At 40.5% G+C, this 25158-nt stretch overlaps 2 protein-coding genes across 10 annotated transcripts; both read left to right on the top strand.

Moving 5' to 3' along the window:
* The first annotated feature begins 273 nt into the window (after positions 1-273).
* zmp:0000001167 (protein phosphatase 1 regulatory subunit 12A) lies at positions 274-16924 on the top strand. Of its 6 annotated transcripts, none has more exons than XM_067499980.1 (25): positions 274-611; positions 4610-4740; positions 4956-5074; positions 7422-7581; positions 7685-7829; positions 7923-7997; positions 8119-8198; positions 9639-9844; positions 9998-10107; positions 10201-10395; positions 10554-10636; positions 10735-10824; positions 10994-11095; positions 11196-11297; positions 11403-11493; positions 11605-11721; positions 11814-11916; positions 12022-12122; positions 12280-12339; positions 12444-12466; positions 12570-12633; positions 12761-12865; positions 14597-14647; positions 14854-14904; positions 15672-16924. In XM_067499980.1, exons 1-25 carry the CDS (start codon positions 336-338, stop codon positions 15756-15758), a joined length of 2727 nt encoding a protein of 908 aa, XP_067356081.1. In that variant the 5' UTR covers positions 274-335; the 3' UTR covers positions 15759-16924. The 6 variants fall into 6 exon arrangements, with proteins under 6 accessions (XP_067356081.1, XP_067356082.1, XP_067356080.1 ...); XM_067499981.1 differs by having other exon boundaries at positions 275-611; positions 9663-9844; positions 12019-12122; XM_067499979.1 differs by having other exon boundaries at positions 275-611; positions 10204-10395; positions 12019-12122.
* Positions 16925-19273: 2349 nt separating this feature from the next.
* pgghg (protein-glucosylgalactosylhydroxylysine glucosidase) lies at positions 19274-25096 on the top strand. Of its 4 annotated transcripts, XM_067499996.1 has the most exons (15): positions 19274-19549; positions 19730-19884; positions 19989-20297; positions 20372-20582; positions 20653-21088; positions 21169-21288; positions 21737-21868; positions 21944-22055; positions 22249-22321; positions 22401-22537; positions 22629-22762; positions 23821-23916; positions 23995-24092; positions 24187-24410; positions 24810-25096. In XM_067499996.1, exons 3-15 carry the CDS (start codon positions 20054-20056, stop codon positions 24884-24886), a joined length of 2094 nt encoding a protein of 697 aa, XP_067356097.1. In that variant the 5' UTR covers positions 19274-19549; positions 19730-19884; positions 19989-20053; the 3' UTR covers positions 24887-25096. The 4 variants fall into 4 exon arrangements, with proteins under 4 accessions (XP_067356097.1, XP_067356100.1, XP_067356099.1 ...); XM_067499999.1 differs by lacking the exon at positions 19730-19884 and having other exon boundaries at positions 19274-19524; XM_067499998.1 differs by lacking the exon at positions 19730-19884.
* Positions 25097-25158: the final 62 nt, after the last annotated feature.

Here is a 25158-nt window from a genome sequence, read left to right as displayed (position 1 = left end):
TATAGTTTAAGGTTTTTTTTAATCCCATTACAGATTTTATGCAAAATTGAAGTTACTGCTTCTATTCTAATCCAATGCGCTGTTGTTGCTTTTAAAGAGAGAGAGAACAAAGTCCAATGCAAAGAACCTAAAATGTCTCTCCTTCTGACACATAACTTTCCGAGGAGCACTTGAAGGCAGCGTGGGACGGCCGCTGAAGTTTGCCCTGAAGTTCGTGGCTTCGTTTCCGGTGTGTCTCCACCAGAGGGCGCAGCCCGGGGGAGACTCAATCCAAACCATCCACTCCGCGTCTCCTCGTACTATGAGCTGAATCTGTCCGGGACAGACCAGGGAAGATGGCGGCCACTGACCATTCCCGGTCCGAAGCTGCCAAACAACGTCGGCAGGATCAGCTGCAGCGATGGCTGGGCTCCGAGACGGATCGGACGGGGCCGGATACCCTCGAAACCCCAAGCGGTTCCGGGACGCGGCGGGCGAAAGTCCGGTTCGCCCAAGGAGCCGTGTTTATGGCCGCCTGCTCCGCAGGAGACCGGGAGGAGGTGGCAGCGCTGCTGCGGCAGGGAGCTGACATCAACCACGCCAACATAGACGGTCTGACAGCTCTTCATCAGGTGGGAAGTTAACGTAGCCTCACTCTCGCTGTTAAAAACTGCGTTGCTTGGTTTATAAGTTGCTGCTTACTATCGCTCTACCAGCGGCAACGGTTGATACGATAGTGCTCCTCACAGCGAAGAAGCTTTGAAGCTAAACTATGGGGAAGTTCCAGCTTCAAACTCTACAATGAATGTTAGGCTAAACACTTTCATTGCTTTTAACATGACCGAGATAATAGTTTATGGCCTTATCGTATCTGGATTTGATTTGAAAAGCCGCAGCAGTAGCAATTCTGGCCTGTGCTGCTTTACTAGCCTGCTGGTTCATCTGCATTGTTGTTTTTAGTCTTATAGGTTTCTTTTCCTAGCATACAAGTGGGAATGAGAATAGCTGCGGGCAGTAACTCAGACATTAAAAACCGGCCTCTTCGGAGCCCCTGGGATCCTTTTTAGACATTAAAAGCCAACGACTGGCAGGACTGTGACAAACTCAAACAGTTCTTTACTGTTTTTCTCGAGGAAATCAAAGGAGGGGTGGTGCTGATGAACACTGCTACCGCCTATAAGACAGCATTCTCTGGAAGAGTGTGGTTTAACCTATTGTTTTTAAATTACAGTTTGAGGATATTGCTCTTGCACATCCTAAATAGGCTGCACTGACTTTTTTGGAGCATGTCTTAACAGCAGCTCAGCCCTCCCCTTGACTTCAGTCATAACACAGAGGAGCAGTCTGGACAACATCACTGTCACACAAGCTCTCAGTGATACAGTATTTCCTCCGCTTTTATGATACCGCGCGCCATAAACACGCCGCTGTCTCTCCGTCATTTGGTGAGCTCACAGTCAGCTGGGTTTTACTTTTATATCTCAGCATACTTGTCCTCATAAGATGGTGTGCCTTTAATTTTCCAGCTCACAGAAACTGGATGGTGGTTCAGAGCTGGCCTGTGCAGAGACACGCTGATGTCATGCTCTGAGATGATTGGTGTTTTCCTTCTAATTTAAGCCAATTGTATGTATTTGTAGACGTTGCCTTCCCATGACCACCTTGGATGAATGACTGAGCATGCTACTGCCCGGATGTTCGCGAAACTTTCCCTCTTTTGGTCGACCCACATGTCCAACCATCATCCAGTGTGGTCCCCCTCTTGCCCTCCATCCCTTTCTCCCCTGTTGCTCATTGGTTGCCTAGCAACTAGAATTAAATATAGGCCCACACTCTCCAAAGTTTCCATCCTCTCCATCCAAAGCCTCGCTGTCTTCTCCACTACTTTTTCTCTCTTCTCTTCTCCCTCCTCCTTCTCCTCCTCCTCCGCCGCCTCTCCTGTCTCTCTTTCTCCTTCCACTTGCCAATTCCCCATGGAGAGGACTTTAGGGATTTCAGATGAAGAAATGGAAAACATTCCTCAAACAACACAAGCTGCTGTTGTCAAAGGCGATTTCCACAATGAGTCACTTGATGACCCGGTGAAGGAGCCTGTTGGGAGGCTGCATGCACCCTCGTAAAACCCAGTGTGCAAGAAGTACCCTCTGTTCATTCATTCATCTCGGAGCACCCCCTCGTTCAGAGGGCTCCCCACTTTGCATTTTGCTTGCCAGGATCTTGTTCAAGAGTTTACGCGCCTCACCTCATGGGCTTACAATGACGGTGATTTTAGTTTCGTTCCACCATATTTCATGATTAATAATATTATGTAGAAGGGAGGAGACTTGTAAGTGCTTGGTGATTAGTTGATGTAGTCCTAAAGGAGAGACGGTGGCATAAGAAGCCCAACGGTCGAGCTTCTGTGTCGCTGCAGACACTTGCTTACCTGATGCCCTGCAGAGAAACTGCAGTAATAATGAATAGCTGGAAATACCATTGCACTTGAGAGTGTCTGCTTCTGAACTCGTGTTATGTCAAAATGAAGTTAATCAAAGGCCAACATCTACTGTATTGTAAGCTGGTAGTGATGAAATCCATTTGAAAAACAAATTCCATGTTTAGAAAAACTACATGAAGAGAACTATAAAAGTAAGAATACATAATGATTGGGTTTATTTGAAATAACTAATAAACTATATCCCTGCCCTTTCGTGGTTACACTAGTACTGGTAAAGGTATTGATGTGTACATCAGTGAGAATCTTTAACAATCTAGTTGTTAAAGGACACCTTCACTGATTTTTGAACTTTTTTTAGGTTTAGTTTGGGTAGTACATGTAATCGAATACCATTCCTCTGACTTATCTACATTAAAATATGTCTTTACTTCTAGCTGAAAAATGCTTCCAGATGACATCACTTGGAGGAACCTTCAGTTCAGATTTAGTTATAAGCTTCAGTTATCTTGTTGCTCACATTATCAAGGTTGTAATCATAGTCCCTTAGCTTTTCCAGAGCTCCCCCAGATGATATCCACTGAACTCCTGATTATGAAAACTCTTCCAGGTGATGTCATCTGGAGGAGTTTTTAAGCTGGATGGGAGAAATATTTTAATATAGGAAAGTCAGAGGGAAGTTTTAAAGCATTAATGTACATTTAAACACTAAACTAAAACCATAGAATGCAAGTTGAAAATTGGTGAAGTCACCCTTTAAAACTGACTCTGGCTGATTTCTATCTGTTTAACAGCTACCTGCTGGTGTACACTGCAGCGTTTGATATTTTTAGTTATACAAACGGGTAGGGCTGTAGGGATGAAAAATGTTGGGTTGTCCAAAAATATCTCAACCAGTGTTAGCTAGATTACATGAAATGTTGCACCAACTCACAAGTACAGCTTCAAAGAGCCACTAGCATAATAAGTCTAGGCTCTCTTTTTGTCTATAATTTATGCTTAAAACCCTTATTTTCATTAAAAAAAAGAAGGAAAAAGCTTTTTTTTTTCATCAAAAAGCTTTTTCCTGTTTGGTTAGTGCTGGAATGATTCATTTATTTTTCTTACTCTTATTTTCATAATCCATTAAATGCTTAAGTTATTTGTTTGGAAGTTGCCCAGCGTATTATGTTTCCAGGATCACCAAATTAAGCTTTTTGCTGCTGTTTGATATAATTTCTATTAAACTGCTTTGCAGCAGAATAAACAACATAACAGTATGTTGAATTGGGAATGTTTGATTTGAGTACGTCCGTTTATGCTATTGTTTAAACCCAAATGATCAACAAATCCTTTGAAAATATAATCAGCATATTAGTATGTTACAGCATGTTAGAACTTGATCAGTAATAACACTTGCAGGATGGGCTTTACATGTATAGAAAATTAATAATATTTAGTTTTATTTCTGTCCATTTAGACTAATTCTAATCTGTTTTACTTCACGTACACAAATGTTTTTTTTTCCAAGCGATTTTTGCCAAGCATCAGTGTAAAATGTTTACTTGCATAAAATTGTTGTGTCGCAATTTCTTAATACAAATGGTCTTATTTTAATACTAGTACAGAGATGTCACCGATGTTTTGAAATATGTTCGGCTGTTTATTATAATTATCTTACCCCACTTTGTTTTTTACTTGTTATAAGAATATCTGTTAGGATCGTATAATGGAGCTTATTTGCAGTATGAAAAGCTGTTTGTTGAAAAAGAGCCATGCACAGATCCTACCATCTGAGGTTATTGTCATAAATATTAGCTGAAATGAAAGCAACTTATCATAACATAATACCATGAGATCTTCATGGGATTCATCTTGCGACTTGTGTTGGATCAGCAGCTAAATGGATTCGGTGTTTCACTCACGCCACAAAATGACTGTTTTGGAAAGTACTCGAGGGCTTTTAGCAGCCCACTTAACAGAAAGTCATTACAACAAGTAGACACAGCAGTCATTGTTTTAGTCCCAGTGCATTTTGGAAGTGTCTGCAGTTTTGCCTTTCACAAAAAATGAAAATTAAGTCTTTCAAACACCTTCTCTACTCTACTTTCTTTTCAAAATAGTTTTTGCTATTATATAATATGTACGGTTGGGGTTCTTATAATAAACAACAAACTTTAAACACAATCCATCATGTGGTTGTGTGTCCTCTGGCAGGCCTGCATTGATGAAAATGCTGAGATGGTGCAGTTTCTGGTGGAGAGCGGGAGTGATGTCAACAGAGGAGACAACGAGGGCTGGACTCCTCTGCACGCAGCAGCGTCCTGCGGCTTCATCCAGATTGCTAAGTGAGGGTTGACCATCAGCACACATGACCGCCATTATTATTATGATTTAAATAACTAAGTATAAGGCCTAAATTAAATTTCAGCCACTTTAGAGGTAACCATTGGACAGTGATGGACAGGACATTTTACTAGACAACAGTGAGGTCACCCTATGCATCATGCGTACATGTATATATTTAATTATATCTGGTTTTACTGTGTTTTTGTCTCTAAAGATACCTGATTGAGCATGACGCTCAAGTTGGAGCGGTTAACAGTGAAGGAGAGCTTCCTCTGGACGTGGCCACAGAAGACGCCATGGAGAGACTTCTTAAAGCTGAAATAAAAAAACAGGGTAAGGAGTCCCATGTTATGTCTTATTAGTTGTGCTGAGTCTTGGCTGTATGTGTGATCTTTACAATAATGATGACTACAATAAAATTACAATGTGTAATTATGTTCTCTATCTATATGTATATGATATTACTGGCTATTGTAGGCAGGAGGACGTCATGCAAACAGCACACAGAAAGGCAATGGCTGCAGTGAGGCCACCATCCTAACCAAGTGGGACTCCTTATAGTATTTCTAAATCAAAAATATTTTGGCCTATTCTGACATTTCCAACTAACATTTTAACTACTTTCAGTGGCAACATGCTATTCTATCAGAAACTATTTTGCCAGGATGACAGCATTTTAAGTCCTTTCATTGTGAAACCAAAGGCTTCAATATGTTGAGTAGTTACACTAAATTAAATGCCAACTGTGTAATCAGCAATTTCTGTGGTAGTAAAGGATGGGCTTTTTTAAACACTGAGACAATGGATAGAAGTATGTGAGCATTCCATCCAAGTCACAAGTATAGACAAACAATATGTATCAGCTCCAACTGCAAATACTTGTAATCTATCTGTCTTTATTGAACACACCCATTAAACAAGGGAATGTGTAAGTGAATCATTGGATTAAATAACTGGTTTAACCTCCTGTTGCAGCTCTAACCGCAAACGCATCCAGTCACCGTGGATTAAACCTGCACAATGTTCAGGAAGAATTGGGACTGTTCTGCCTAACAGAACTGCTTCAGCTCAGCCATTTTCTGTTATTGTCCAGTCGCTCCAGCCAATGTCTGCTCAGTTCAGCTGGTGGACAACCACCACAAAAATATCCTGCAATAGATTAGAATCAAATCATTATGCATACTTCTCTGTTGGGATGATGTTCTATGTTGTTGTCTTTTGCAGGCCGTACATAGTGCTGCATGTAGTCAGACAATTCAACCTTAGATTTATCAGTCCACTAAATGTTTCTCAGTGGTGTTGCAGACTGTCATGTTGCTCTTTGGCAAATTTGCATGCAACCGTGCACTATGATTTGCATATTGTAGACACAAATACATAGGGGCTGCTCCACTGATTCCTTTAAGACTCTAGTTGTCAGCTCCTTTTTTTTTTTAACCTCAGTCATGCCTTTAGAGTCATTTTAGCAAGGCAGCCACATCTAGGCAGGGTACTTGCAGTGCTAAATTGTTGCTCTTTATAGACAGTTGGTCTCTAATTCTTGACAGATGGATACAATCAAAACTCTTTGAAATGACTTTCCAATGACTTTCCAACCAGTCATGATCGTAAGTAAGTCTTGTGAAATGTCTTTTTTTTTTTTTTTTGAGACATTGCTCAGATCAGCAGACGTTCCTAGTAAAAACCAAACTTAGAATGTATGTTGAGTATCTCTGACCCACACTTTTAATCTGGTTTTAGAAATGGCTTTGGTTTGTCATTACACTTGGAGTCATTCCTACTATATACTATTGGTTAACAATGCACTGATTTGTGTGTTATTAGTTTAAATGCATTTGTTATTGTAACTGCATGTGTTTCTTTTTATTTACACTTGTTTATGCTCAAATGCTCAAATGGAGGTGGAAGGAGGTTGATTGTGAAACATAGAACTGTGTAGATGATATTGTATTTTATGTGGTTCTCAACAGCTTTGGCATCCGCTGTTATTTTTATGAGCAGAATCAATTAGGAAACCATACAGAGCTCCGGCTACCAAATCAGTCTCATAAAACCGCAGCACTTAAAAATCACTTTCCATTTTTGACTTGTTTTAGAAGAGCTCACATTAACACATCTTGTTTAGTAGAAAAACTTGGCAAAAGTCACTGCGCACCGGATGTTATGTGACCTTCATCGTACTCAAGCGTACTGAGCCTCGTGTTTTTACCAGTGTCAAATGCACATTTTATATATGTCATTTTATATGTATGTTATATAAGACATAAATATGCATACTGGATATTATTGATCTTACCTGACCGCACACTGATGGCCTGGTTCAGTGACTGCTTTTACACACACTGGGTAAGATAACAGGTTTGGATGCAGACGTCTCCTACATCAAACACCAGCCCACGCACCAGGTTTGCCCTTAAGCAAGACAATAGCTAAACTTGACCCTAGCTGCCTGTGGCTGTCCACTGCTCAGCCCAGGGGGATTGGTTATATGCAGAGAACATATTTCATTGTAATATGTATGTGTAATGTGTATATGTACTCGGTGACAGTAAAAGGGCTTCATCGGATTGGACACATTACTCCATACTTCTGAAATTTACCTGCCAGGTAATTTTTTTAACATTTTAAATAGTCACTGTGTTTTCATTTGCTATTGTGTATCCCTGTGTGTCCATCACAGGAATTGACGTGGACAAAGCACGAAAGGAAGAGGAGAGGGTCATGCTCCAAGATGCCATGGCGGTGCTTGCAGGAGGTGGAACTCACCCTACGCCTCACCCAAACACTAAGGCGACCGCTCTGCACGTTGCTGCTGCCAAAGGCTACATTGAAGTCCTAAAGTAAGCAATCTGACAACATACTGCCTTTTTTCCATAACCTTTTTCTCCTTTATAACGTAATATATATTTCTTTTAATCCTGTTCTTTTCCTCGCCTCGTTCAGGGTGCTTTTACAATGTAGCATGGATGTGGACAGCAGAGATATAGACGGTTGGACGCCCTTACATGCAGCAGCTCACTGGGGGCAGGAGGAAGTGTGCACCCTGCTCGCTGACCACATGTGTGATATGAGTGCTGTCAACAATGTGGTGAGCAGGAGACGACCTTTCCCTGGCATTAAGTCTGTGATTGAAGCCTTTGCTTGTGCCGTGACTGATTACATGCTGTGAATGTCCTTGTAGGGCCAAACACCTCTAGATGTTGCAGATGAGAATCTTGTGGATGCTCTGGAGGAGCTGCAGAAGAAACAGAACGCTGTGAGTCTGTCTTCACAAAGACTCCAAGATTATCTCACTCACTTAGATAAACCTGATATGATTAATAGTGTTAGAGCAGCAAGTGTTCTCTGTGTTTATGTGTGTTTATATTCCTCTTCAGTTACGCAGCGAGAAAGAGAAACAGACTCCTGTTATTGAGACCAGCCCTCAAATCTCCATGGTACCAGTTCGCACACGCAGGTCAGTGCCAGTGTGTTTGTGTGTGGGCATGTGTATTTGTCTGGGCACATGCTATGCTGTTCCTTTTGCTGAATCCCAGTAATCCATGGACCAGAAGTCTGCATGCAAGTAGGATGTTAATACTCCCAGCATTCCTTTGGTCCTTTGAACCATGTTACTTCTGTCAACTAACATTGACCAGGATAAATGTAGTGGTTAGTAGCATTTTTCCTAGTTTGATACTTAAAACAGCTAATAGTTTTCATTATGTTGTGCACAATGGAAGTTTATAAAACACATACAGTATAGCTTAAATGTCATACGTACACACAACATACACGCAAATTTAATGTGGTGTTAATGGACATTTCTGTCCTGAAATGCGAAACAGGAAAATCAACTCTGGCCTACAAAAATACTTTAAGTATGCAGTCAAAAAAACTATTTTTGAGCGTGCTTTTATTAAATGATAGAGAGAGAGTACATACATACTGCATACAATTAGTGTAGTGCTGAACTGTTTCAGCAACTGTCACATTTGTGGATGCTGTCTTTGTATTTCTAACTTTAGGTTTGTGTAGTTGGGTTTTTCACATTATACAAAATAAGTCACAAAGAAAAAGTTTGCTGACTGAAATGACATACAGTTTACAGTATACAGTAGCTAAATGGTAATGCAATAATAAGACAGCAGCCTAACCCTAACATGGCAAAACAGAATAGCTGGATGTTCAGATTACAGACCTTAAGGCTGAATTCCACTTTATTTAGTCAGCCCCAATGTTAATGTTTATGTTGATGGTTTATAATCATGTTTGTACATGACATGTTTTTAGCACTGGGGTGAATGCCGCTGGAGTCCTAAATTAACACGCATGCGTAAATCTAACAACAACCTTATTTGTGTGACAGTGAAGTTACTCAGTTTCTTAAAAACTGCTCTGTTACCATATCATGCTTTCAGTTTGGCTTAAACAGAAACTTCTCCAATTCTGAAACTGTTGTTGATCTCCTGATTATTTATCAGACTGTGGTGGCCATACTGACTGATTAACAGCAGGAAATTTGGCATCCACACAAAAGTCAGACATAAAAAAAAAACATAATTTCTAAAGTCATTGTTTTAACAGTCACATTATCAGAGAGCAGATATGAATCATATGAAACATATAAAGGTGGCCCAGATCTGATTTAGAAAAATATAGGTTTGCTTTGTTCACACTACTTTAAATCAGATCTGATTCACTTTTGCTGCTTCTTCTCACACTGGGGTTTAGAAGATTACATTTTGGCCACTTCAGCACCTTATGTGAATGTAACCACTGACCCCACTGGTCCATCCACGTTGTTTTGATTGGTGCATGCTTGCTGTAATTGGCTGCACATGGAATGATTGCCTTCACTGATCAGCTCCCTGCATGCCACCTGTTGTTCCACCCAACCTTGGCCCCGCCCCTGCAGGACTTCTATCTCTCGTATGAGCAGTAAAGAGAAAATCTGCCTCCATGAGCGGGAGAAGCACCCACCTCCTGCCCTGCAGAGTAGTCCTGCTGAGGATGAGGAGGAGGAAGGCCAGACGGGACAGAGTCAAACTCAGAGCCAGGCAAAAGCCTCCAGCAGCTCCAGCTCGGAGGAGGAGAGCGAATCTGAGAGTGATGCAGAGTCAGGTGAATGAAGCCAATAGTCTGTGGTGCTGCTGATAATAAATATTTTAAGGAGTGTTTAAGTTTTAGAAATGTATAGTTTTAGAAGTAATATGTTTGACTTTTGCATGATTTTATTAGTGATTTAATATTTTCTGATCTTTTGAACGGGTGCAGAGAAAGCAAAAAACCGTGAGATCATAAACAACTTGAACAACAAGCGTAACACCACCAGCCAGCTTCCTACCTCCATGTCATCGAGTACTGTTGCAAGTCAAGTGAAAAAGGTCATTTAAAGAGATATTGTGTAATGAACATGAAATGTCTGCAGAAAAAGCAATACTGAATATTAAACATGGCGACTTTTACTGGCTGTGTAGCAGGAACCAAGCAAACCGTCCACTGAGGCTCCAGGCTCCTGGAGAACGTCTCTGAGAAAGGCAGGCAGCTCAGTGACTCTGGGCTCAGCTGGACTATCTGACTCCAGCCAGGACCCCACCAGACCCGAAGACTCGGGCCTGGGCATGACCCGCTCTGCTTCTAGCCCCCGCCTCAGCTCCGATGTGGACACCAAGGTACACAACACAAGCACTCACATGGTTCAGGGATTTATACACCCTCGACAGAGCAGCAATTAATTTATACATCTACAATGACAGGGCCAATAAATGCTTCTTTTACAGCTTCCATTTGCTGAGTCACATAAATATCTGATCTCACTCCTCATTCTCAGGAGCCAAGGCTTGCTAGGGTACCGCCCAATCCAACACGGAAACTCTTCAGTATTCCAGACAGCAGCCCTGACAACTCCAACAGGTGGGCTTGTGCTCTCATATGCTTCTGCACTTGTGAAGCCAGAATCTGTTTTTCTGAGTCACTGCATATGTGCCCTTGTCACCCTGTCTCCTTCTCAGTTGGCTAAGCCGTAGCTCCTCTTACACCCGGCGCCTTCATAGTCAATCAGGGAATGATATCACTAGTTCCACACCCTATTCACTTCACAGGTCAGTCATGCTGCTCACTGCCTGACTTCTGTTTGTTTGCTCTCATTTGTGTGGGATTGTTTTTGCAGTGTCACAGCTTTTGTATTACAGACCTTCAGCGGTCTGTACCAGTTTCTGTGTGTAAGGCTGTGAAAGTTTGCTTTTTCTTCTGTTGAACTTTGTCCAACAGTGCATCTTATGGAAAGAGACTGGATGATCCCACCATGACCTCAGCTAGCACAGGAACCAGCTCTACTGGACTCAGCCGTCTTAATAATATTTTGGCTCAAAGGTACTTTATTTTTTGTGTATTGTACTTATGTAATTTATGTCTGAAATATTTTCCTCCCTTATGTGAAATATCTTGTCTACTTCTTATATCCCTGCCAAAGACTTCCTCAGGAACAGACAGAGAAAAAGGATCAGTCTGCTGTCACCACCTCCAATTCTCAAAGCACAACTACAGGCGAACAGGAAACCAAGCAGAGGCGCAAGTGAGTCCCTGCTGTAGTCCTGTGAATAACCCATGGGTTGATATTTTTAAACTATGGACCTGATGGTTCTGATTTGTACCTAACCCTGTGATTTGACTTGTGTAGATCCTATCTGACCCCAGTGCGAGACGAAGAAGCGGAGGCGCAGAGGAAGGCTCGCTCCCGACATGCGCGGCAATCCCGCCGCTCCACTCAGGTACAAACGTCATCTGAACAGATGCTCCGCACACATGAAAATTAAGCCTCAGCTCTTGGGCTTCTTGGCCAGTCTAGTACCTGAGATGTGTTATTTCTCTTTCCCATGAAGGGAGTGACACTAACAGATCTGCAGGAGGCAGAGAAGACCATAAAGACCATGAAGGTGGATAACAATGGGAGAGAAGAGAAGGAGAAAGAGGCAAAACCAAAGAAGGGGGAGGAGGGGGTATGAGCTACATTTAAAAGTTACAGCCCTATGTGTGCTGCGGTTAGAGGATATAATTTGACATTACATAGTAGGGAAAATTCTGTTTACAGGAAGTAAGTTGGAGGTCTCGTATTGCCAGCCTGCAGAAGTCAGACCTGCTTGGACTCACACAGCCCGCTGGTACCCCACGGCCTCAGCCATCTGACAGGAGAGGTGTGCGACACTGCTTCTCTTTTCTAACAAAAAGTAGAGCTCAACAGTGCTATGTTTGTTTAAAAATATTTAATTTGCTCTTGCTGCCTGGCTTTGTTCCAGAAGTTGAGGCCAGCACTGGAGAGAGTGAGACGGAGCGATGGGCCAGAGAGCGCAGGGAGAGGAGACAAGCTCGGGCCCGAAGGAAGGCACAGAGGACTGGGGAGGTTAATGCTGCAAATCACTCTAATGAGAAAAGATACATTTAGCAAGAGCAAATATAAACCAGAAAAACCAGAAATGTTGTAAGCAGACCTTAGAGTTTTATAAGAACATGTTTTGCCCTGTGTGTGCTTCACTTAATGTACTGTCTGTCCTCTGCAGAGTGATGACAATGATCCCAGTGGAGAGGAGGAGTTCTCAGGCAGTGGACTGAATCCAAAGGTTTGTGTCTGTTTTTTTTATTTTTTTTTATTCTTGGTCTCAATGGGCTGTAACTGAAACTAGACACTGTTCATAATTTGTTTGCTTGTCTTCTCTGTTTACAGTCAGACCAACACTTGAGTTCCAGGTATAAATCCAGACTTTGAACTGTTTAATTTGCTCTCTTTCTTTATTGTGTCAGCACAGTTTTCTATGATGATCTTTGACCTCTCCTGTCCTTGTCTACTCAGGTCGGACAGATCCTGTAATGACCCTACCCAAGGAGGAGAAACGGGGACCAAGGATTTTAGGAAGGTCAGCAGAAAGAACTGGCATTGAAGATACATAATTGTTTTTTTGTGCCTATGATTTACATTTACTTACTATTATTTACTGTGTGTGTGTGTGTGTGTGTGTTTGTGTGTGTGTGTGCGTGTGTTAGTTGTTTGAGGAAGTCTCCAGAGAAAACAGCCAGCTCCAGTCTCAGCTGCACGACACTCAGAGGATTGTCAGTCAGACCAGGCTGGACCTGGAAAAGGCCACACAGGTGATGACACACATAAGTTAAACACAAATAAAAAATCAGTTTTTAGTCCTTACCAAAGACAAATAGAAGCACACATTATTTTTGCAGATGAATTTTTTTTTTTTATTATTATTCTAAGAACTAATTCCGTCATCCTTTCACCAATAAAAAGATAAATTAATTTGCATCACTACAGGGTTTTGCTTTTACAGACTTTCATGGTGATACTTTCCAGACCTTTTAATATAATGTGTAGTGAACATTGATTGATTTCAGACACGGCCATGTTATGTGACAGTCTACTTTTTGCCTTTAAGGCTCAAGGGATTAAGGTATAGTAATAAAAATACCACATTTCTCTATTAATATGAAAAATATATATGAATAACATGTCAAAACAACCAGGTTCTATTCAGAACCATCAGGATTTTTTTTTCGATCTAAAGCTTTAAATGGTCTGGTTATCAACAGCATTGCAGTTTGAGAAACCGCACATGAATAGACAAAAAAACTAACAAATTTTAAAAAACAACTTCATCAATTTGACAAGACAGATGCAGCATTGAGCTGCAAAAAGCCACAGCACAATCTAATGGCGCTAGATAAGTGTTCTCTCTTTTTTTTTTTTTTTTTAAACTACATTGCTGATGACTGTTAACCTAGTGTTAGTGTTTACTGCTAATTATTATCCTGCTGACGAGGTAATCTTACGAAATATATCTCGACAGGGGCTTTTTAGTTGCAACATTTGCGTGGTCGTCTGTGCTTCTTGCAGGACATTCCTCCATTTGGTTGTGTTGTGACTTTTTGCAGCATGTTTCTTAATGTTGCGCCTGTCTTGTCAAATTGATGAAATTGCCTGTGTTTTCTCAAATTGCAGTGCTATGAGCTCTTGGGGCCACCATAGTTTATGACCAGTAGCTATTGTTAGCTGAAATGAGCGGGTAAAGCAGTGTACAGTTAAGTGCTAAACCTTATGTCTAGCAATAACTAATGACTTCCTGCGTACTCTTCTCTCAAACAATCCAGATGTGTGCAGACTACACTTGACCGTGGAGATGTACACTTCTAATTCACTTGCCTCTAATAACTTTGTCAGGTCCCCTGCTAATTGTGTTAGATTGGTATGTAGCTCTGAAGCAAGTTTCCTAGCGCCTCTTTCAGTTGTTTTCCTTATTCTTCCACTCTTTAAAAGAGTCTTAGGCTTTGTCCGAAATCACCCCCTACACACCAAATCACTGCTCCCTGTACGATGTAGACTGAGTTATTTACTCAGTAGTGAGAAGACAATTGGCATTTCGGATACTTTTGAGCCCCGAAATGATAATTTTCGCATCCCAAAAATGGGAACAATTGCATTATGGGATTTTTTTTGCAGAAAGTTGTGTACATGCCATGAACACTAGTGCTGCATTGCGCAATACTTTAAAGTGCACAATATAGTGTATAGATTTACACACTCTACGTTTTAACAATGTCAAACACACTATATAGTGAGTAGGGGATGATTTTGGACACAGCCATATTATGTCTACGTTTTGTCCATTTCTAGATTATAGTCTTCACAGTTAGTACTGGTATCCCTAAACACCACTCTCTAGCTTTATGAAGGTTTACCAATTTCATTTTGAGGTCTTCTGAAAGCTGTTGCAGGTTGTTACTTTATTAGTCATAATCTCTCTTTTTATACGGGCCTTGTAGTGATGATAATGCTGTTTTTGTTTTTTTTTTGTGTCTGTGTTTGTCTAACAGAGGCAGGAGCGCTTCACTGACTGTTCAGCGCTGTTGGAGCTGGAGAGAAAGGTAATGCTATAGGCTATATGTTGTTTTTGTAGCTTTATCTGCCTCACTATGGCCACTCCCGCTGTGTATTGTCGCTCTCTCCTCCCCCCTCCCCACTATAACTACTTTCTCACCTGTTTTCACTTTTTCAACTTTTATGATCTTTCCTCTTCCATACATCACTTTCTGTCTGCACCCCACCCTTCCTCACGCGTACATGGCATCAGGACCGGAGGATGCTGGAGCGGCGAATGGCAGAGCTGGAGGAGGAGCTAAAGGTGAGGAGATCTTATCATGGCCACAGACACTTTGCATGCTCCTGCTTGATTAGCTTGGCTTAGCGTGTGCAATTCAGTATTGTGGTGAAGGCACACTGTACAGAGCTGTTTTGCACAATATAGTCACTCTAAGCCTGTCTTAGTTGGATGTGATTATGTTTATGTTGTTACATCTCGTAGGTAACTATACATGTTTATCAGAGTAAGAGGTTTTCTGCCCAGCAAACAATGTGGCAATGTATTACTCTCGTTTCTCATAAATATGGATGTGAAATAATATAGTGATTCTGTAAACAGACATGAACAATAATATTAAATAAATAGGTAAAGGAAGTCCTTTTTGAAAAAAAATGTTTTGAAAATTAGGTATATTTGATTATTTGCAGACAGTTAGATGAGAAAGTTGATACAAACTGTTCATTACATGCAGTATGTCGTTGCAGTAAGCAGATGGATGGACTTTCAGCACTATTTTAATTATTGAAGAAATATAACATGTACTAATCTTCTCAGCAACTAAACAGTTTAATTTTAAAAAAATAACTATTTTGACCAACTGATTCTCAAATGCACGGAAAATTATTATTTTGACAAAGACATTTGTTGTTGCTTTTATATATAGATATATTAATAAATCATATATATGTCTTGTACCAGTTGTCTTGAACATATCTTAGCACTCAATATGTCAATACAAGCCATATGAAAAGCTTAAATCTGGTTTTAATATTCTGATTTGTTAATGTAAGCTTAATTCTTACCTTCAGGTTCTGGTTGACTTGAGAGCAGACAATCAACGTCTTAAAGATGAAAATGGAGCACTGATCCGTGTCATCAGTAAACTCTCCAAATAGATGCGGAGAGATAGAGAGAGAAATGAAGAGCAGGGAACCCCCCCCACCCCCCTTCTCCGTCTACACAATCCTTCCAGTGCCAAAAAGCAAGAGAAATGGGGAAGAGAAGACATGAGCACCACAGCTTGACTTGGACTGTGACGCCTCTCTTTGAACAGCTGGAGAGGATTTTGTGTGCCTTAATGCCCATTTGCCCTCAGAAAAACTGATGGCATGAGGAGCTGTGCCTTTGGTCAGAGGCTCCCACAGTAGCAAACATGAGACTTGACAACAGCCAGAATGTCCACGGCTGGTGCAACACACAAAACACAACATGTACAGTGGCATCAGGGGAAAACTAACATGCACACACATTCCTATGCATGCATCAGATTCTTCCTCGATGCACATTCCACTGAGCAAGTAAGGCAGCTTGGGCCTTAAAGCTCCCACTTAGTATTTATTTTTTGTGAACACACTCACATCACACATTCACAAATTTATGCCACTCACAGTCCAAATTTAATGTGTTGTCAAGCAGTAGAAGGTTTGGTGTAATTTTTTTTTTTAATGCAACACATTTGAAACACATTTCAGACTCCACCTTTACATTTGTCCCTATGACACAGGGAAGCTCTGTTGGGTTTTTTTGTTTCCACATGCAAGTGTTTGAACCCACCTACCTCTCCACCTGTGCACTTCCCCACTTGCATTTTTATTTTTGTGACCACAGACACACTCCATGCTCTTAAAAAATTGAATTAGGTTGGTCGACCTACAGCACTTTACTCTGTGCAAAGCAATAAAGGGTCTGCAAGGCTTTGCCCGTCCTCCAGTCAGACAAACCTAAAATTAAGCACAGCTTCTGCTCATTTATTAAATTAGGGGAGAAGTTTTCCATAGCTGAAGGTCAAAAGTCATTGCACAATTTATTAGAAATTGCTGTTTTCTCAAAGCTATAAAAGGTTTTAATTATTACCATTGATAAAGATATTATTTTCATAGTTTTCATTGTCATTTCCTCTCTTGTAAGGGAGCATGGCTATGTATATTATATGTGTATAAATATTAGTCTTGAATAATAGCCTCTCGAAGTAAAATTCTATGTAGCCTGTCTTCACATGTTGGTTTTCTAATATATTAAATGGATAAATGGATGTCTGCACCATAATAAAAGTGTGTTTGTAGTGAATGCCTGGTTATTACATAGATCAGGACGTTTTATCTACCTCACCTCATTGTTCACATACTGAAGTTAAAGGCAATTTTACTGTTACAAAGATGCATCGTACCCGTCCTCACCAGCCAGTTTCGGTTTGCTTGTTTGTGTGATTTGTGGTCACATGGTTATTTGCTTTTTTTTTTGCTGCTACATTCATACTGTGCTTGTACGATCTCTGCATTCACTGTCTTCTGTTGGGTATTTTGGTAGCCAGATGTACTAATTCACTGGGGAGTTAAAAAAAAAAGAACTGCTGCAACATTCACACAGTGAGCTTAACAGAGGAAATGGTAACGCAGATGTATTTACAGTATGTTCAGACTGTAAATGAATCTTCTGCTCCCAGGGGCATTATACATCATAACTGACGTTACATCGGCTTGATGAGTGTTCAATAGGTGTCTGAGTAAAGCTGTAGGAGTCCTGTAGTCATTTGAGCCACAGTGAAGTTAACACTAGGCGTCCGTCTGTTTGTCTCATCTGAGAGCATAGAGATGGACCACTGTCCTGCAGGGTAGAAGTACCGACAACAAGCTGAGCTCCTAATAAGGAAGGGCAGGCTGGCCAAGGCACTCTCTCTGTAAATATCCCTCAGGTCTGAGAAAGACAGAGGAAGGGAGCTGGGGAGGAAGAGGGAGGCGGATGGATTGCAGCCTTATATGGACAAAGCACTGCTTTTCCCAGGGTTTGTGGCTCTGACCCCCTGGCATGAGGCCAGATGCTACACAAACAGCTCCTCAGCGCCACCGAGAGTTGCAACGAAAGTAATGCTACAGCTGAGTCAATGAAGAGGCTCTTAACTCCTTTTCCAGAAACACCTACAGTACATGAGAAACAATGATTGCCAAAAGAAAGGAGAAAATGTTACTCCTGAAACCTGCCTTGTCAACGGGACAAAGTGGGCCCCAAACCCCCAGCAGGCAAGCAGGATCTAGTTTGTCTCTCAGGCAGCTTGCAGTAATTTAGTTACCTGTACATTTGTTTGGTGATATACAATATAGTACCACAACAAAAATATGAATTATAAGTGACTTAAGTTGTTTTTTCCATTTTTATAGATATTGTTTAAACCCTGTTGGTATTTGGTTGTAATATCTCATTGATATAGTTGATATTATGCCAGCATGTTATGTAATCTTTAAAGAAGTATTCCAGAGATTTAGTATTGCATTATGATATAGGTGGGATAGTACCAAGAGACATATTTAAGAAGGAATGGTTCAAGTGAGATGAGGCTGAGATACTCCACCTTTTAGTAACTAATATGTGACAGGCTTCAAAAACACTAAATCATACAACTTCTCTAATGCAACAAAATAGTCTTTCATTTGTAATGTAGCCTTTCTAATAAAAGATCAGAAATCTTTTCAGACTAAGGGTTAGTCAGTTGTCCAAGACCCCAACTGAAAGCAAACTGGTCATGTTGCTATTCATAGGCATCGTCTTAACTTCTAGACCACCTGAGGTTTCATCTGATTTTTTTTTTTTAGAGTGTTTAAATTTTATTTAAATTTAAAAAAAAGATTTTCAGTATTGAATGTGGTGCTGCGTTATTAACTTGCACTCATGGTGTCCATTAGGACATGGGCTGCCCTACATGTATAAAACTTGGTTGTTATTTTTAGAGTAGTTTTCAAAGACGTGTTGCAAAGTGCTTAAATTGAGGAAGAAAAAATGAAACCAAAAGTAATATACAGAAAAATGAAAATACCCTTTAGTGTAGTAGTAGATCAGGAAGAAAATACTGATTCCTCCAACACCATTGTTTTAAGTTGATACCTCCAGAGTCTGTGGGTCCTGAAGGCAAACGATTTGCCCCCAGTGTTTATGTATAAATGTTGGATAAGGTATTAAAAAAAGGGTGAAAGGGTATTTCCAAGCAACTGTGAAGCACCAGCAAGATGACATGATTCAGCTGGAAGAGAGTGATGTGATACTTCTTGGAAATGAAAAATGTGGTTGAAAATGTAAACACTTTTACAGTGACCTGGACAGTATTTTAACCATCTCAGCCAAGTGGTCCTGGTGTTGTAAGGGTAAATATGTAAGCATACGGTGGCAGACACTTCAGCCTGTAAAGAGAATTCGCTGCCAAACAATGAAAGTGTATGATGATGAAAGTGTATTGTAACAGTGTTAAGACCTTTTTTATATATATAAAACAGTTATTTGAGACTAAAATAGAGTAAGTAATGCCTCTGACACTCCATCAAAAGAGCATGTGTAACACAATGTTCCTGATCCAAAGCACGTTCAGCCATATCCTTAACATTAAATCCATGCCATGTTTTCCAGCAGACCAAGATTCAAGTCCACATTTTCTTTGCAGCAGGCAGACTTGCAGGGGCCTCCTGTTGCAGCTGAGATCCTGGATTAACTTTGTCAACTTTTGAGTTCTTTGCTTTGACTAGATGTGAATTTTAAAATGATTTAAAGCACACGTGTTGTTTTTTATTCGTTAAGCTGTAAGGAGCAAGCGGTTTGGGAACTGCTGCAAGCTGTATTTCCACAGTTTGTTCGAGCATTCCTCTTTGTTTGCAGAAACAGATGCTTCTTCCTGTTCACGTGAGAGTGAAACATTGGCAGTGTAGTATGTATTCAAGTGAATTATGCAGGATGTTTATGTAGATGTGTTTGATTTAACTTCATCACAGAGATTACATGTGTATTGCCATTCAAGACATTCAAATAATCATTTCAGACATGCTTAATTAATGAAGAAAAGGGCACTTATCAAATAATTAACCTTTCCTGTGATTTTTTTTGTTAGTGGCTATTTTGAAAATTTAGATTTTATCCATCTGCATGACTTCTTCTGACTCGGTGTGGACATGCCTTGTGACACATCAGTGTCAAAGTACACACTCTAGGAATAGGCTGTACTGAGAGGAACCTGTGAAGAGAAGACTCAAGTTTCATTTTTTGGTGCTGATCTGTTTTAATGTGTTTAGTCCAAAAACTGTAAACTTGAAAAGCCAGGATGTATACAGGTTTTCACCATATAATGAGTAAAATATTTGTTCTTTCAGATCAACTGATCAACTCCTGACTGCACTGGAAAACAGACTGTCCAAGCAGTGGACATCCCCTCACCATGTCCTGTGATTCAGACCCTTACGTCTTCTCCACCGACACTCTACCCAATGACCCCCGCTTCCTCCCCCCACTGGCCAATGGACTTTTGGGATGGAGGGTGTACAACAACATCATGCACATGGGTGGTGTGTATAACGGGGAAGGTGGAAATTGCCACCGAGCAGATGTCCCCTGTCCACTAGCTGTTAAAATTGAGACAGGGGAACCAGCACAGCACACCTACAGTCTGGACACCCACACAGGTAACCTCTGCTGTGTTTGGTTCATTTTGTGGTGTAAAGTTTGATTCCTGCTCACTGTCTCATCCTTTCACTAGGCATTTTTACACACACTCTGAGCACAGCCAGTGTAACAGCCTCACAGTCTTTGTACTCACACCGATACTACTCCAACATGATGGTGATGGAGATTTTGTTGGTGCGTCAGGTGATGTCAGAGAAGCCAGTCACTGTTAACCTGGTCAGTTCTTTCACACCTCAGAGCAAAGACATTGTTTTCGAGCCAAGACCTGATTATAAAGGAGCGAGGTAATTTATACATAATATATACAATTAACATTTTTGAATTTAAATAACAAATTTTCCCGCTCAATCTCAGGCACATCCAAGGACAGACCACCACAGCAGAGTTTCCCGGGGGCTCCTGTCCTACAGTGCACCTTATCTGGACAACCATATCTCCAACTCTGACGCTGCTTCCAGAACAGACCAAGGCTCGCTGGGGGTTCATCCTGATTGTGGCCAATAGTTTAGATTCTGCTGAAACCACTTTTGATGAGGCCCTGAATTTGATGGCGACTGGTAACCTGCGTCCGTCTCACGAGAAAGCCTGGAAAGAGCTGTGGCTACAGAGCAAGGTGGAGGTGAAAGGGTCAGAGAGGGTCTGCAAGGCTCTGATTGGCTGCATGTTTTTCCTCCTCAGCGCTTTCCCCTCCATACATGACACCTCCAGTACTTTTGGTGGAGTCAGTCCAGGTGGGCTCTCTAATGGCGGTGATGGTCAGGACTACTGGGGCCATGTTTTTTGGGACCAGGTGAGGCTGCTGGCAGCTTATGGCATTTACATTTCTGATTGCATGATTTAGCTCCCAGTGACCCCTCTCTCCTATGACAGGACATCTGGATGTACCCTGGGGTAGCTCTTTTCTACCCCAAGCTAGCCCGAGCTGTGCTGGAGTACAGGGTGGGGACCATAGATGGTGCAAAGGACAACGCCCAGAAACAGGGATACAAGGTATCAGTGGGGTGACTTTCCCCAACCGACTTAGCTCTTCAAGCCACACCGAGTTTGCATGTAGGTGGATATGGAGCTTAACGCATTTCTTTTAATGGTTGAATTGCACAAACAAATGTACAGTCGCCAAAATACATAAAATTAGCCCAATAGTAATTTAATAGTATCTAGAATATGATAGGAACATACATCAAATATTTAGAATAAAGGCTATAGCTTTAGTGGTACTGATCACAGAAAAACTAATCTAAACAAATGACATAGAAAAGTAACGAAATAACAACAAATTGACTGTCGGTATAAACGACAAAATGGAGGACATCTGTGGGACTGTGTCAGTGGTTGTTGCTGACAGTTGTGTACTGGTAAAGTCTGTGTGTGTGTGTGTGTGTGTGTGTTTAAACAATAAGTGTTTGGCTGTTCTGAAGAAATACTGCTTTCTTTACAGGGATTAAAGTTCCCCTGGGAGAGTGCTGTGTCAGGGAGAGAGGTGTGTCCAGAGGACATTTATGGACAACAAGAGATTCACATTAATGGAGACGTCAGCCTGGCTTTCCAACATTATCTCTACCTCACCGAGGTCAATCCTTTGTCCCCACTCACTAAAGGATCGTCTCACCCTGTGGGATGATATTAACTGGGCTCTTTATTACAGGACCTGTCCATGTTCAGAGAGGGACGGGGCAGTGAGGTGATATATGGTGTGGCTGATTACTGGGTTTCTAGAGTAACCTGGAGCACTGAGGAACAAAAATACCATGTTCTAGGTAAACGCCATTATTAAAAAGATGGTAATTACACTGAGCCTTGTTAGCTCTACATGTTTAGGTAGTCAAATGCGTTTATATGAAATGTGCTACAATAAAACAAAGATCTCATTATTGACATTTAGGACCTTTCTGGCTAACTTGGGACTTGTAAGAGATATGTAAGAGATAATTTACCCTTTGTGGCATTTAGGTGTCATGCCACCTGATGAGTATTACTACAGCGTCAACAACTCCGTGTACACAAACACAGTGGCCAAATTCAGGTACTAGTACTTGACTATTTCCATGTAGTGCACATTAATTTATAAAAACCAGTAACACAAAAGGTTTCTCATTTGTCAGCCTTCAGTTTGCTACCGAACTGGCTGACCTCCTCCAGCATTCTGCACCAAAGGAGTGGAAAGAAGTGGCTGAACAAATCAAGATTCCTTTTGACCAAGAATCCCAGTACCATCCTGAGTTTGACGGCTATATTAAAGGTGAATTTTGAACCTTGCTGGCACTGAAGCATTGTAATAGGAATAAAGTGCCCACAACAGGATGTAAGGATGTATTTTGGCTCTCACACAGGTCACCCAGTGAAGCAGGCAGACACAGTGATGTTGGGCTATCCTCTTGGCCTGCCAATGTCCCAAGAGGTCAGAAGAAATGATCTTGAAGCGTATGAGTCGGTAACAGACCCTCGTGGTCCAGCCATGACATGGGTAAGAAAACACATATTGTACGATTAACACAACACTAACGGACTTTTATTTGTGGTTATGTATTATAATACAAATTTGACTCAATCTATCAATACATTTTTTCAGTTAAATGTAAATATTTATTTGCATAGTTCAGCTGAAACAAGATGTGCCCTACTTTACTGTGACATCCACATTTATTTTTTGTGTGTGCTGCAGTTATAACCCTTCATGTCACACTACATAAAGTTACTCATTAGACTGGGATGAGCTTCCATAATATTTGTGCTGTTACAAAACATGCTTGTATGTGCACGCCTTTAAGATTCAAGGTGAACTCCAAGACGTATTCTCTGTAAGCACAACATACTGGCAGTGGGACTATACAGTGCTACTAAACTTTAGTGAGAACATTTTTCAGGATTCACTAGTAAGCAATAAAACTTATATACCTGTAAAATCAGTGGATTTTATAACCTTACATGTCTGCGCTTGCTTGAGTGGCAGATTATGGTCAACAGTAAACAAATCAGATATTATTATGAACTGACGTTATGACTCATTTCTGCTTCTGCTGTTATACTGTTTTAATATTAACACTAAAACAGTATGTTAAAAACAAACATTACATAGAGCAGTCCTACTTTAAAGTCTCAAAAACACTTCAGCAGAATGTTCATTGTCAGTGTTATGTAACATGATAATTATTATCAGTTTAAAATATGTGACTAGGGAGTTAATTTTCTATTTTAAAAGTTAGTTTATCAAGATGCATTTTATTTTATACATTAAGGCTGAATCTGTAAAGTAGCTCATATTTATAGCTGTCTGAAACATTTCAATATGCAATGAAGTGTATAACGTAACAAAATGGAATTAAAGTTAAAAACAAGTGCCTTCAATTAGTCTAATCGAGTAAAGGTAATTATCTACTTTCTCCCACTACAACTTGGTAACTTAATCATTAAAAATATACGCTTTGTGGTACACATAATTAGTGTAGTTTTTCAGTACCCCCCTCTGTTACGTCTTCATTGATGTACTATGTGTTCAACAACACTTTTACTTTCCACTGTAAGGGTATGTTTGCAGTTGGCTGGCTGGAGCTAGGGGAAGCAGAGAAAGCTCAAATTTTACTTGAGAAATGCTTCAAAAACATCCAGGGACCATTCCAGGTATCTTTCTGACTCTAACATGCACATTTTACTTACACATTTTTTCTTTTATAAGTGTGGGAATATCTCTCTACACAGGTATGGAGCGAGTCATCCGATGGCTCTGGTGCAGTCAACTTTCTCACAGGTATGGGAGGATTTCTGCAAGCTGTGCTGTTTGGTTATACTGGCTTCAGGTCAGTCATATATCTTCCTACCACATACAATTGAAAAAGCATGTAAATATAGCTTGTAGGCATTGATATAACATTTTATGCTTTTTAAAAATAGAGTTCAGAAGGAATGTCTGGCCTTTTCTCCACTTCTTCCTAATGACATTTCTGAGCTCTGCATTCGTGGTGTGAACTACCTGGGCCATCAGATGGACTGGCTACTCAGGAAAGAAGAAGTTTGTATCGTACTGAGGGAACAGGGAGGTCAAGTTAGCAACCATAAGCTCTGTGATCTACAGGTTGTTCTGAAGGCATCAGGAACGAAAATTCCTCTGACACCAGGTAGCACACAAAGCAAACCATGCATTAAAGCATTCAGTTTCGGTTTTTATATAATAAAGAACAATCTTTACTTATGCAATAAATATTATGGTTTATAAATTAATACTATACTATAGCACAAGATAGTAGCAGTAAATACATTATACAGTACACTCACGCAATAAAAAGTGCAAGCCCCAAGTCCAAAATGTTGCATGATAAATGCCATCAGAGTGAAAATGACCTGTTATTGGAGTATTACTAAACAAGTGAATTTAAATGGGGTTTTTTTATTGTTACATTTCACAAGTCTCTATATTTCTTTATAAATAAAGAGGCAAATTTAGGCAAATTTAATAAAGGACATCATGATGCAGCCACAAAATTTCAAAATTAACTTTTATCCATCTATACTTTCAGGGAACCCAGTTACCTTTCCCCGAGAGCCTGGCTATGTTTGTAAACTGGCTTTGACATCTTCCTGCTGGCCTATCTGAAACAGGACCCTTCAAAATATTATTGTCTCCATCCATCCCAGAATTAAAATATCTTGAGCACAAGCTACTGTTATGTAATATGGTAACATTTAGAAAAAATGTATTATTAAAAAAGGATAAAAAATTTTTAACACGCTTACAACTTTGACATATCACCATGTATAGGTGACCGCTTGAATTGATTGAATAAAAAGAAAATGCCAAAAGAAATTTGCAAGTGCTAACACTAATTACATTAGTAATTGTGAAATAAATGGATATTGCTTGTAGTT

Source organism: Channa argus, chromosome 4, assembly GCF_033026475.1.
Source record: "Channa argus isolate prfri chromosome 4, Channa argus male v1.0, whole genome shotgun sequence".
In the NCBI taxonomy this organism is placed as follows: domain Eukaryota; kingdom Metazoa; phylum Chordata; class Actinopteri; order Anabantiformes; family Channidae; genus Channa; species Channa argus.
The sequence above is the reverse complement of the archived record's forward strand: the minus strand, read 5'-3'. Positions and strand labels throughout refer to the sequence as shown.

Bases quoted from the DNA above. Each gene is read 5' to 3' on its own strand.
- zmp:0000001167 (XM_067499977.1), top strand. From the start codon at position 336: ATGGCGGCCACTGACCATTCCCGGTCCGAAGCTGCCAAACAACGTCGG. The intron at 11,722-11,813 runs GTATGAGCTACA...TTCTGTTTACAG, and splicing joins CAAAGAAGGGGGAGGAGGGG to GAAGTAAGTTGGAGGTCTCG. The intron at 12,467-12,569 runs GTATAAATCCAG...TTGTCTACTCAG, and splicing joins GACCAACACTTGAGTTCCAG to GTCGGACAGATCCTGTAATG.
- pgghg (XM_067499999.1), top strand. From the start codon at position 20,054: ATGTCCTGTGATTCAGACCCTTACGTCTTCTCCACCGACACTCTACCC. The intron at 22,056-22,248 runs GTAAACGCCATT...TGTGGCATTTAG, and splicing joins ACAAAAATACCATGTTCTAG to GTGTCATGCCACCTGATGAG. The intron at 24,411-24,809 runs GTAGCACACAAA...CTATACTTTCAG, and splicing joins GAAAATTCCTCTGACACCAG to GGAACCCAGTTACCTTTCCC.